The sequence below is a fragment of the Lemur catta genome, chromosome 1 (assembly GCF_020740605.2).
Source record: "Lemur catta isolate mLemCat1 chromosome 1, mLemCat1.pri, whole genome shotgun sequence".
Classification (NCBI taxonomy): domain Eukaryota; kingdom Metazoa; phylum Chordata; class Mammalia; order Primates; family Lemuridae; genus Lemur; species Lemur catta.
In genome coordinates this window covers 235,465,722-235,478,533 of record NC_059128.1, presented here as the reverse complement: position 1 = coordinate 235,478,533, position 12,812 = coordinate 235,465,722, and the positions used below count along the sequence as shown (strand labels likewise).

Sequence of the window (12,812 nt, the reverse complement as noted above, 5' to 3'; positions counted from 1 at the left end):
GTGCTTTATTATAAAAGTTAAAACACAGAATTTCTTACATATCAGAAATATGATTTTACTATATTATAATCCATCTTTGAAAAAGAAGGTGAAATAAAAACAGTATGAGCTCAGTGATAGCACTATAGTCTCTGTTGTTGATTATATATTTTACCATTAATTCTTGTGGCCTTCACAGAGCACTGCCTAAGTGAGAGCACTCCCTCCCTCTGGTCCGCTTGACATAATGCCATTGTGTAGACATGGAAAGGCATCGTTAGACACTCATCAGAAAGTACTGCGGAGATTCCAGGTAGAAAGGGATTGAATTAATGAAAAATGGTTTTAGTAGAGTTAAGAATCTTGCTTAGGGGAAAATGATATTAAATTAGAAAATTCTTGCTTTTAACTCAATACTTGCATGATTGCTTCTCCCTAAAATCAGCTAACAACATGTCTTAATGATGTAGAAAAACTTCTTAAGTGATTTTCCAGGTTTGTATGCTTTATAATTATTGTATAGAGGAGGGTTTTTTTAATACTATAAAGCATTGACTTTATATTTAAATAAGATGCTAGATGATAAAAATTTGGCCAGCAGAGAGAGCAGATTTAAGTAAATTGGGCTGTAAGAAAAATACTCTGAGATGCCTCAGTAAATACACATCTTGTGAGTATAGCCTCACAGCATTCTCATACTGTGCATTGAGGGAGAAATGGAAGGAAGGAATTTCAGGTCATATCAAAACCTCTAGCTCTTTATAGTCTCACTTAAGTAGTTTTTAAAAAGGAAAAAAGGCAAGCAAATAATATACAAATAGGAACTGGTTGTTTTGGTAATTCTTATAAGTGAAGAATCTGTTGTAAACAAATGCCATAAGTTTAATACATTTAGCAAATAGAAATAAGTTTTCAGTAGTTGGCCCTGGGATTAGAGCACATTCAGTCCAAAACCTAAAAGGAAAATAAGTAACACCTGAAAGAAGTACAGAAGGAATTATTAATGATCTTGATGGAGCACTGTTATGACTCCAAATCATCAAGTAAACACTTATATTAATATTTTGTGTTACATTATTAAATCAGGAAACTGGAGTATACTTCAGAAAAAAATTTCACCAAGCATGAAGCAAGTAAAAAAGAAAATGGTTTTCTGCCTAGGTCTAGTTATATAGAAAATATAAATGGATCATAGCACCCTCTGGATGCTAATTTCCTTGGCAGATGTGAAGACTGATATAAATGATTAAATTCATGTATTTTCAAGCACTATTTATTAAATACATATATTCAAGGCAGTATTCTAAGCATTTGAGAATGTAAACATAAGCAACACTCTACCTTTATGTAATTTGTAATCTAGTAAATGATGAGTTAACTCAATTTTAGTGTGCCAAAGTGTATAGCAGGTGGGCATTGCAGAAGCTAGGATAAGCTTCTTCAATAAACACAATACGACTAAAAATAAGAAATATTAATTCTCTTTTACTTTTGGGAAAAACAAATACTTTTGTTTTGCAACCATTAAGACTGAGAAGTTTTTGTTTTATAAAGTGAAGCAAATTTAGCTGTCTCTTTTAAGTTATTTGCCATCTTTTTAGAGTTAATATTAGCTTAAGAAAAAGAAATTTTAATTGATGATATTATAGATTGTTGATTTTTAATCTGTTTCTGGGGTCTTTTAAAAAATTATTAATAAAATTAGAGATCAGAATGATGGAAAACATATATTTTTAAACATTAAAAACAATAAGTCTAGAAAAAATGATTCTTTTAAACTTTTGTCATTTTAGATGAAATTTAGTATATTTGCTCTTTTTTTTGGTGGGGGGGGTGGGAGACAGGATCTTGCTCTGTTGCCCAGGCTAGAGTACAGTGGCATCATAATAGCTCATTGCAACCTCAAACTCCTGGGCTCAAGCGATCCTCCTGCCTCAGCCTCTCAAGTAGCTGGGACTGCACTGTCATCATCATGTCTGACTAATTTTTCTATTTTTTGTAGAGACAGGATCTCTATAAAAAGCATAGCCTGAGCCATGTTGCTCAGGCTGGTCTAGAACTCCTGGCCTAAGGCCATCCTCCTGCCTCAGTCTCCCAAAGTGCTGGGATTACAGGTGTGTGCCACTGCACCTGGCAGATAGCTCTTTTTAAAATATGTGTGATCACTCTTAAAATTCAAAGGGCTATATGTAAACTGGAGCAGAGAAGATTAAATAATCAGTGTTCAGTGATGGGTACAGGAGAATAGGGAATGGGTAATTATTTCTCCTGTGAATCCAGAATTATTTATGCACTGAGTCATTCTTTCTCTCATCATATCTGTTGCATAAAAACTATTCTAAATAAGTAAAATCACCAGGTGTTTTAGTTTGGCAGTTTGAGTATGCTGTTTGAGTAGATGCTAGGAATTTCTGAAATGGAGGGTCACAGAGCAGGGCATGGCAAAGATGGACTGGAAGAGAAGCAGTGGCGAGTGAGAAGGAATAAGGACAGTAGGCATGGACTGCGTTCATTCAGTAAGTATTCGCCTGCAGTGCGCCTGGCTCTGTTGGGCCCTGGAGATGCCATGCTGAACATGATGCAGCCCCTGTTATCTGTCACAGTCAAATGTGATATAAAGAAGGGAACAGTCCATTTCAGTGCGGTCTATTAAGTGTAGGGTGCTGTGGAGACATTTCTCTCAGACTAGAAAGGACCAGCAGAGGCTTGAGGTGGGATCCAAACTAACCGCTGAAGCAGGGACAAGAGTTCTGCTGGAAGGAAACAGCAGTCAGATGCCAGGAAGCGGGAGTGCATGGCAAGTTCTGAGAGATGGCTTGTGGCTCACGGTGGGTAGAGCTTTGAGAGTGAGAATGGGGTGAAGAAACACCAGCCGGAGAGCTGAGCAGGGACTAGGCCAGGGAGAGTCTTGCATGTTAATGTGAAGGAAGGAACGTGAAGTTTTTCCCTAGTCCATCGAGGGACGATTAAAGATGCTCCATACAGGAGAAGGGCATGAGCAGGTAAGTCTGTGCAGCTATAGATAAGAAGAGCAGAGTGCTGAACCAGCCCGATGGGGATGGAAAGGGATAGACCATATGTAAGAGTAGAAGGGAAGGATCTTGGTGAGACTCATTAGATGTTGGGGTAAACAGCCTATTGTAGTGATTTCAGTTATGGAGAGAAAATCAAAAAAAAATCTGTTTATTACCTATATAAGTTTCCTGTATATGACTATATATACTTTCCAGATGTTTATGTGAAAGGAAAGTAAGTTCCTATTCACCAGGCTCTGCCATAACTCCTCAGAGATACGGGGGAGGCAGAGGCCTGGCCCAGACAAAATATTTTCTCCGAGAGGCTAGAAATCAAAGATGTGTGAATCATATTGAGGTAGAGAAGCCACAGCCTGTGGTGAGGTTGGAACAAATTGTAAGTGCTTTCTAGAAAATAACCCTGAGTTTTAGAACCAAGAATATTAGGAACCAAGTCACTCAGTGACTTGAAGTACAAGGTGGGTGCTATGAACATGTGACGGTACCAGGCAGGCCAGTTCTTAGGTGCTAGCTGCATTAGGCAATCCCCTCCTAGCCTGATGGCCAGAGGCCAATTTGTACAAAGAAAGAGGACTAAAGGAAAGTGAGAATTCACACAGGGCTTTAGACTTCAGTTGTGTATAGACTGCAAGAGAAGCTATTGGTGTAGAAAGAACTATTGACAGTTCGTCAAAGAAACTAAAAGTCAAATGGGTCAAGATAGCAGGAAGGAAAAGCACAGATTGGAGGTTAAGGAAGGTAAGGAGTTGACCTTGAATCTCTGCCTCTAAGAGAAAACAGAAGAAGAAAAGAAATAAGTTTTTAAATTGGTAGGCAAGGTGGGAATTTGGGAGGATTCTTAGAGTGACTAGATGTGGTGGGCAGTACAGTATGGAGAAGTGATTGAAAGCTTGGGCTCAGGGGACAGAAGACCTTGGTTAGAATCCTGGCCCCATCTACCTGCTGGCAAAGTGACCTTGGGCATCCTACATAAGCTTTGTCATTCTCAGTTTCTTCATATTTAAAATATGATCATTATAGTAACTTTCTTCAAGAGTTATATTAAGGGTTAAAGAAAATTAATTCACATGAAGTGTTCAGTATATAGCAAATGTTCAATAAATTTTATTGTGATGAAACAATATTATATAATGGTCAAAAACCAGACTCTGAAGCCAGAACTTGAGTTCAAATACTGGCTCTACCAGTTATGTGCTAGTGGTATGATTTATAAACATAATTCATAGCTCACCAAGTAATCAGGAAAAATATATTCAGCTGCATTGACAATAAATGAGGAGACTCCATGAGCTCGTCATCTCATGTTTCCAGTTCTTGCCAGTGTGATAACTGTGTTCCACCCATGTAGCAAGTACATATGATAAAAACCCTTTGTTAATTTATAAACTGAAAGAATCAAAATATAAATTATCTGTGCCTCAGTTTTCTCATCTGTAGAAAGGGGATAATAAAGTACCTACTTCTTAGGCTTCTGAGTTATGAGAGTTAGTAAATATAAGCTCCTAGCTCTGGTACTTAGGAAGCAGTGTGTATGTCTAGCTATCATTATCCACGTTCTTCCTCACTCATCATCAGCAGGAGCTGAAGAGAAACTGAGAATTTATAATGGGCACTGTTGGATTGGGAATATAACTGAATAAGACAAGTAAAAAGGGTTGCCAGGGAGCACTCAAGACAACTAGAAAACATTTGTAGTAGAGTAGCACCAGGCCACAGGAGCAGCCAGAAACCTGGGGATAGACCTAGAGAAGAAAAATGGTTGGATGAGTTTAGTGTTGGGGTTTATTTAGTGGACCAGCTATGAAAGTATAAGCCAGCCAGTGAGCTGAAGTACTCTATTTTGAGAGAATAATGAAAGTCATTGACAAATAGCCAGAGAAGGGAATAATGCCACTGGAAAATATTTTAGACAGCTGTGTTTGGAAGTGACTTTGATTTTATTATATTTATTACATCACCTTGGCAATTTGTTTGTTTCTTTTCTCTCTCCCCTCCCCTCCTGAACAACTTTTCCTGACTGCTGCTTATTATTCCTTCTCTGTATATTTTTTTCCAAGTCTTGTATCTCTTCTGTCTTCTAATAAGACAACATGAAGAAAAGCATAATAAGAAAGCAGAGAAGTATTGTTTCTGTGTTCAATTCTCCACACATTCACTGAACATCTATTCCCTCTGTAGCACAGAGATCTTTGCTCTGACAGATCCAAAAAAAGCATCTGGCATGTTCATTACCCTCAAGGGTCTCTGTGGGAGGAATTCACATGAAATCATTATACATACATTGTATGGGAAAATGATAATTGTCATACAATCAAGTGTCAAAAAATATGGCACAGCCATTAAGTGTTGCGGTGATTTTAAAAGGTGCTCAGAAAGAAAAGAGACATGAACTGGGACAAATACAGCTTTTTAGAAATGGGTGTTCAGAGAGGCCTTGCATAGAAAGTGAGAATGGGGGTGTGGGGGGCGGTTTGCAGGCCTGGGAGAGCAGAGAAAGGACAGCGCAGAAGCACGTGGCAGGTGTGGCGAGCAGGGCAGACGCCAGCCCAGCAGCAGGTGAGTTGAATGGGAGGTGAGGTTGGACACTTCTCTCTTACAGAGTAGCTCACCAGGTGAGCAATAACTGTGTTCAACCGCATTGACAGTAAAGGAGGAGACTCCCCTGAGCTTATCTAATTATGCTTTAGCTTCTTGTCAATGTGATAATTATATCCTAACCATGTAATAAATGCATATAATAAAAAACCTTTGTTAATTTATAAACTGAAAGAGGCAAACACTTTTTTGCTAGGCCTGTTGAAGAACAGGAATTTGGTGACTTTCTGATTAAAAATGTAAAGGAGAATAAAAGGTTGCGTTTTTGGAGGGTACGGTGGGGAACACATCCTAGCCTGTTACTGAATTCTCTAGGTATATAGCTTTTCCTCCCTAAGCCACCTCTTTTGGTGCCTTATGTCTTTCAAGGAAGCTTTTGTCTCTATCTGCATCTGAGAGCAGCATTCCATTTTGAGAACCACATTAAGCTATTTTAAGGCTAAGTATCATAGAGTACAGATATTAGAGATCTTAAAAATATATATTTCTTCATGAGATAAGGGCAGAGGGACCAGAACTGCCAGTATAGCTATGTCCTTCCTTGAGTATTGTGTGCTTTATTAGTATTCATGAAGAGCATATCGATAACATCTTGACAGAGTTAAAGTTTCAACTTGAAGAGCTGCTTTTCAATAAGGAGCATATTTAAAGACACTCTTTGCATGAAGAGTGACTGAATTGCTTCTAAAATGAGAGTATTACTTTATTGAATGAGATATTTTTCATTTAATCTGTTCGAATTATCATTAGAATTACAATAAATAATAATGATTAGTACTTGTAGGGCTTTTATCTACCACGAGTTTTAGAGTTAATCTAATTTAATTGTCACTTGGAGTCATCAGAGATGTGTACTTGCTTTTCTGCCATGAATCCTTGAAAGTGTTCCCTTAGCAGCCCCTCAGTGCTCCCTTTTGGTATTTTCGTGGCCTATAAGCTATTTGTTCTACGGAAATGCTCAGAGTGTTGACAGATGGAAGGGGTTTATATTAGAGCTCCTTTTCCTAGGTAAGCATTTAGGTTATTTGAGTTAGGCTTCCTGGGTCCAGTCCCAGCTTTTCCACCTGCTAACTGTGTTACCCCGGGCAAATGACTTAGCCCTCAATTTCTTCAACTGGAATTCATAGTAGTTCCTGCCTCAGAGTGTTCTTGTGAGGATTACATTAGATAGTGAATATTAAGTATGTAGCAGTTAAATAATTAATGTTAGTCGTATATTAGTATTCTTTTAAAAAATTATTATGAGGTGTTGTTCTGGGAAGTTATATGTAGTTAAGTATTAGATGAGGAAGTTATAAGCCAATAAATACCTTTTTCAGGGACTGCTGTATGCCAGGTTCAGTGCTAGGCACTGAGACAGAAAAGGAAACCATGGTACCTGCCCTCTGACGGTCACAACCTATTGGGGGTGGGTGGGGGTATCGTAGTCCATTTTATGCTACTATAACAGGAATACCACAGACTGAGTAATTTATAACAAACAGAAATTTATTTGGCTCACAGTTCCGGAGGCTGGGAAGTGCAAGACCAAACAAAGGCTTTCATGCTGCGTCATCCCATGGCAGAAAGGCAAGTGAGGGTGAGAATGAAAGAACAAGAGGGGGCCAAACTTGCTTTTATAACAAACATACTCTTGCAATAACTAACCCACTCCCGCAATAATGATAATCCATCCATGAGGGCAGAGCCCCTAATCACCTCCCAACATTGTTGCATTGGGGATAAAGTTTCCAACGCAGGAACTCTGAGGGACACATTCAAACCATAGCAAGGGTGAGGGTTAGTAAAACACTGTGCTAAGTTCTTGACCTAACGAAAGCAAGTATGTATCAAAGCTCAGAGGAAACAATGATGGACTTTGAGTTAGGGCTTTCACAGAAAGGAACGGATATTTGACCTGGGCCTTGGAGGATGGGAACTTTGAGAGAAAATGGGAGAATTTGATGGTGAGGAGGAGCAAGTCTTCAGAGTTGAGGTGTTTGCTGTCTTCTTGATAGCAGGACCCCCGAGACACTGAAAGCAGGGAGTAGCTTGAAAGCAGCGGAACTTCCCTGGAAGGGTTGAAAGCAGGTGGGTCCAATTTGTTTGGAAGTACTGGAGTTGCCACTTTCTACAGTTTTGGGGGACTGGCTTTTCCTTTCCTCTGTAGACTCTGGAGAAAGCCATTAAGCTTTTGCAGTCTTAGTTGGACCCAGGAGAGACCTTACCTGTGGTTAGAGTATGTGGTTGTCTAACTGTACCTTCTCCTATTTCATTGGGTCTGAATTTCCATGACTAAAATTTGAATGGGGTTTTATTGGACATTTAGGAAACAGTTTAGACTCTGAAATATCACTGTGACACAGAGTTAAATTCACACTAATGTTCTAAGGACTGAAGTGTACAGATTGCTTAATTTGTCAGGCAAGACAAAGACTATGAGGACCTTACTCACAAACAGGGCCAAGGCACTGTTTCTGACTAAATATCACTCAAAGGAAAGGAAACTCTTCATCTTTTTTTTTTCAGTTTCTGAGGCTGCAGATTATATCATCCAGGAAGTATATGGACCAGTGTTAAATGGGAAGCATCTGTGCTCTCTCTTGAACAGAATATTAGGCTGAGTTTAAGTGAGCAGAACCTACCTGTTAAACCCACGCTCTCTCAAAAGCTTGTGAGTAAAGGGGCAGTTTACCAACATTGAGTGAGAACCATTTAGGCACTGTGCTGGGTATTATATGTGTGTTCTCACAGTAGAGTTTTAACATGAGGAAAGATCATCACAATAACTTTCCAACAAGTTGTTAAGTGGTAGAGGCAGGATTCTAAATGAGATCTGTCAAACACCAATGTCTTTTTTTTTCTTTTATTAAATATGGTGTTTGCTTTGTACTGTTTTCTTCTACAGTCTTTCTTTAAACTTCTCATGGAGTTTGATCTCAATAAAGGTCTTCATGAATGGGCTTGCTACATTTGAAGAATATAGTTAGATGAAGTTTTTCCTAATTTATCAAGTTGATTTACATTGAATTCAGTACAGTGAATGTCTGTTTAGGGTCATAGAAAGGGGACACACATGGGTTGCTTTGTTTTTACAAGATAAATGAATATTCAGTATTTTGGATAGGCACCTTCATGTCCTCCTTTGACAGTCTCAGCAGCTTAACTTTCAAGCATAGTCCATTGATAGTTAAATAACCTGATTTCAGTTATTCTGAGTTGCAATGCAGAATGGAAGAATGACCCCTTTTGAATAAAGCCCACCAATTGCTTCATTTATTGTGTATAGATTGTTAGCTTGATTTGCTCTTGTTCAAGAACAAGAAGCAACATTTTAAAATGTGTGGGGTTTTTAGTGGCAAAATAATTACAAGATTAGTCCTCTGTCACTGTCAAAAATTAACAATTTTTCCTCCTCCTCATTGTTGAAGTAAGATGACTGGTAACACTATCTCAAAATTATGCTTTCTTTGCCCTTGTCTTTCTCACTTTGTTTCATCTTTTTTTCATTCTTCTCTCCTGCTTTCTCACACTTCTGAATGATAATCAGGACCGTCATTTCCCTTCACTGTTTTTCCTCCTTTTAATAGTTTGAAAATAGATCTATAGGGAATTAAATAATTATATAACTGCAAATTATTAGTGTCTAGTTTATAGTTTGAGGTCTTTCATAGTTACTAGATCAGTTACAGTACACTTTTCTGGATTATTTCATCGGAATTATACCATGTCTAATTCACTTATTTATTCCTCTTTCATGTATGCTACAAATGTACCTACTTTGTTCCAGGCCCTGTGCTAGGGGTTGCCAACCTTATTTTTCCCCAAGCCCAGGTAGCTGGTGGTTTCACGCAACACATGCCGCCTTCGTCTGCGAACCAGACTTATAAACAGTTTTCAGCCCCTTTTTTTTCCCCACTCAGCAAAGAATATCTGAATTCAGGTAAATGAGAGAGATGGTGGTTAATTTTAAAGCCACTGTAGTATATAAAAATAGTGAATCATCGCCACAGTTTGGCACAGGAGTTTGTATGGTTGCTTGTGGCAACCCTCACAATTAACTGATCTCAATGTGGTGTGCTAGGATCCTTCCGAGCGTATCATGATAAAGTCTTGCACCATCAAGAAAAAGCAGTGGAGGCAGGATGCACCCAAATAATTATAATTCAAGGGAAAATGCAGTATATATCTAGCAATAACAGTCTTTCTAGTGCATTTCTGGATAGGAAGAGATTAATTTGTGAAGTATCAGAAAAGACAAACATTGTATCCACAGGGGCATGTGAACTACATGGAAAGAATTAGGGAAAATGAATGTGATTATTTTGAACCCAAAAGTCACATATACTGCCCATTAATTTGATTCTTGAGATTCTGTGTTCTCTTTGAATATTGAAATTTTGCATATATACACAAAGGTGTATGTGCACGCACACACATATATACATGTTCACGCAAAATTAAGTCTCGTGGCCAAAGATACATTTTTCTTCAGGCACTGGCAATTACTTTACCCTCTCCAGTTGATAGAAGCTGGTTGACTTACAGGTTTCCCGTTGATTTATTTCACTGTTTAAAAAAATGTGTTCTCTTGAAGTATTGGGCCCTGAGTATGGGTTTAATTACTATTCAAGATCTCATCCTGAAGTGATTTATAAGCCACAACAGTGTTTTCTCTTCTCTCTATATAGCATTGGTATTTTTGGAAATCAGGTTGCCTGTGCCAAGTTTTATTTGTAGATAGAATGGGAATCGTTAAATGGTCTATCAATTCACAGGAAATCTTTGTTCCTTTATTAAGAGCACACCAGATAACTAATTCCATTTAGTTTTCAATAATTTCTTGTACTCCTGAGGCAGCCACAGGAGTCATGTAATTGCTTCAGATGCTCAGCATGAGTTTCTTGCAAGAAAACCACAGAAACATATTTTTCTTTTCCTTTTTTTTGGGGGGGGGGTGTAGTAGTGGGCCCGGACATAGCTTTTAATAAATTAGTGAGGACTTTTATCAAAATGAAGATTTTTTTTAGAAAGTTATTTCATTAAAGTGAGGATTTTTATTATAGCACAAGAAATAATATATCAGTGGTGGACTGATTGAGTAAATTGCGGTACATTCATGTTTTTGAACATTATATAATTTAAAAATGAGAGCAACCAAGCTTCATTGACCCAGAGAGAAGAGCATAATATATACAACTTAAAAATTTTAAATGGCTATGTTTACTGATATATTTGTATATTAAAAAAAGGTATAGAATGACGTAGTCTCTAAGGGCATTGAAACTGGTCAAAGGATAGACAAGCAGTTGGAGGGAGATGATTATTAACAGAGAATTCAGAAATAGATTCGTATTCATGTGATAATTTAGTGTGAGATAAAAGTGTCATTCCAAAGGAATGGTGAAAAGCTGCATTATTAATAAATGGTGTTGGTACAGTTGGCTAGCTGTTTGGGGGGAAAAAGAATAAACTAGATTCTTACCTCACTTCTTTTATCAAAATGAATTCCAGATTGATCAAATATTTAAATGTTTAAGGTGAAGTCATGCAAGTTCTAGGAAAAACTCATTAGTGAATATTTTTTGGTTTTGAAGTGAGGAAAAGCTAAGCATTACCCCAAATCAGAAATAATTAAGGAAGACATATAAATTTACCTACACCATATTTTCTCAGAGACTTGAGAACTAGGTCAATCTTGATTCTAATGTTCATTGACCCCAGTTTCAGTTTTAACATGGCTTTAAAAGTATAATGGTATCACTTTGAAGGCATTGGACCAATGTAAACATATACTGAGCAAAAAGGCCACTATCTGGTGATTTTAGCAACTGCATTTGTATTTGTAATTGTCAGCATTCATGCACCATTTAAATCGATGGCATTTAACTGTATTGTTCTTTTACATGTATATGTATAAACAGTAATTTGTATATTAATATTGCTTGGAATGAATGAATAAGAAATAACAAATCAAAAAATAATGTGAGAAAGTGTGGAAGAAACTGACATGTAGTTACCTCTGGACAATGGGGCCGAGCATGATGGAGAGGGCAAGCTTCATTTTATGCTATTTTCACCTGTATAATATGAATATGTGTTGCTTTGGGGCTTTCTAAAAGATTTTGTCACATTCATAGCCTGGTTATTTCTTAGCTGTTTTACCCAATTACTCATTTAAAAAAAAAATAAAGCCCAGGGAGCAAAACTTTTTTGCCATATTGCTGTGCACATATAATGGAGAGACATGAAGGTATTTTTGCTTTGTTTTATCACAGATGGGCACAGGGGGTGCTCAGCCTGCTAAGTGACCTGCAGTGTGTTTGTGTAGTGGGTTCTTGGAGGCGGCACACAGAGAGGTTCTGAAAGATGTGTGTCATCTTATGAAATAGTTTTATTTCAAATCTAAAACATTTGATTCTTACAAGTCACTCATTTTATAATATTACAAGCACAGATTTATCACGCTGTAGAAGGCAAAACTCCTGTAAATTGTTACAGCACAATAGAGCTATCAGAGAACGAGTGGAGGGCCACCTCTGTGAGCGCTTGTGCTCCCCTGGGAGGCATCCTCCCGGGTCCTCTCCTGGGTAGCTGAGAAACGTGCCCTGCGTAACTACGGACAGGTGAAGGCAATGGGTAATCATCCTAAAGCTTATCTGGGTTTTTAGTTCTGAAGTTATGGAGTGGAAGGAAGTAGATTTCACAAAAGGCAAATTCTATTAGCTCAATTTAGCCCACTGAAATGTTTGATTATGTACTTAGGATTCTCACTGAGTCCAGCAAATGTCTGAGCTGGTTGATAGTTTAGTCATCACAATTATAATTCAATTAAAGCTAAGTGAGCTAAATAAACTAATTTTAATCAAATTTACTTTGATCTCGCTTCTCCCCTTGCCCCCCACTACAGGTCACAGTAATGAAAGGCAGTAATAGAAATAAAGATCATTCAGCAGAAGGAGAAGGGGCTGGAAAGCGACCGAAACGAAAGTGTCTTCAGTGGCATCCATTGCTGGCAAAGAAACTTCTTGACTTTTCAGAGGAGGAGGAAGAGGAAGACGAAGAGGAGGATATTGATAAAGTATGTCCTGCATTTACTATGAAAGTCTCAAGTTTATTTGAGCACTCATAATATTCTGTAATAGCAACTACAGTGAACATGAATGGTACTATGAAAGATGTGTTTCTAAAAGTCTGTATAACTTGAATCCTATTTAACTACCT

The 12,812-nt window shown here is 37.8% G+C and overlaps 1 protein-coding gene across 8 annotated transcripts in view; it reads left to right on the top strand.

The window, feature by feature from the left end:
- Positions 1 to 12,812, top strand: part of BBX (BBX high mobility group box domain containing) — a 262,244-nt gene that overhangs the window by 155,037 nt on the left and 94,395 nt on the right. For all 8 annotated transcript variants that reach the window (XM_045540360.1, XM_045540353.1, XM_045540356.1 and 5 more), the window contains one exon: positions 12,499 to 12,669. In XM_045540360.1, coding sequence (XP_045396316.1) covers positions 12,508 to 12,669 — 162 coding nt within the window. In that variant the 5' untranslated portion in view covers positions 12,499 to 12,507. The remainder of the gene's footprint in view (positions 1 to 12,498; positions 12,670 to 12,812) is intronic.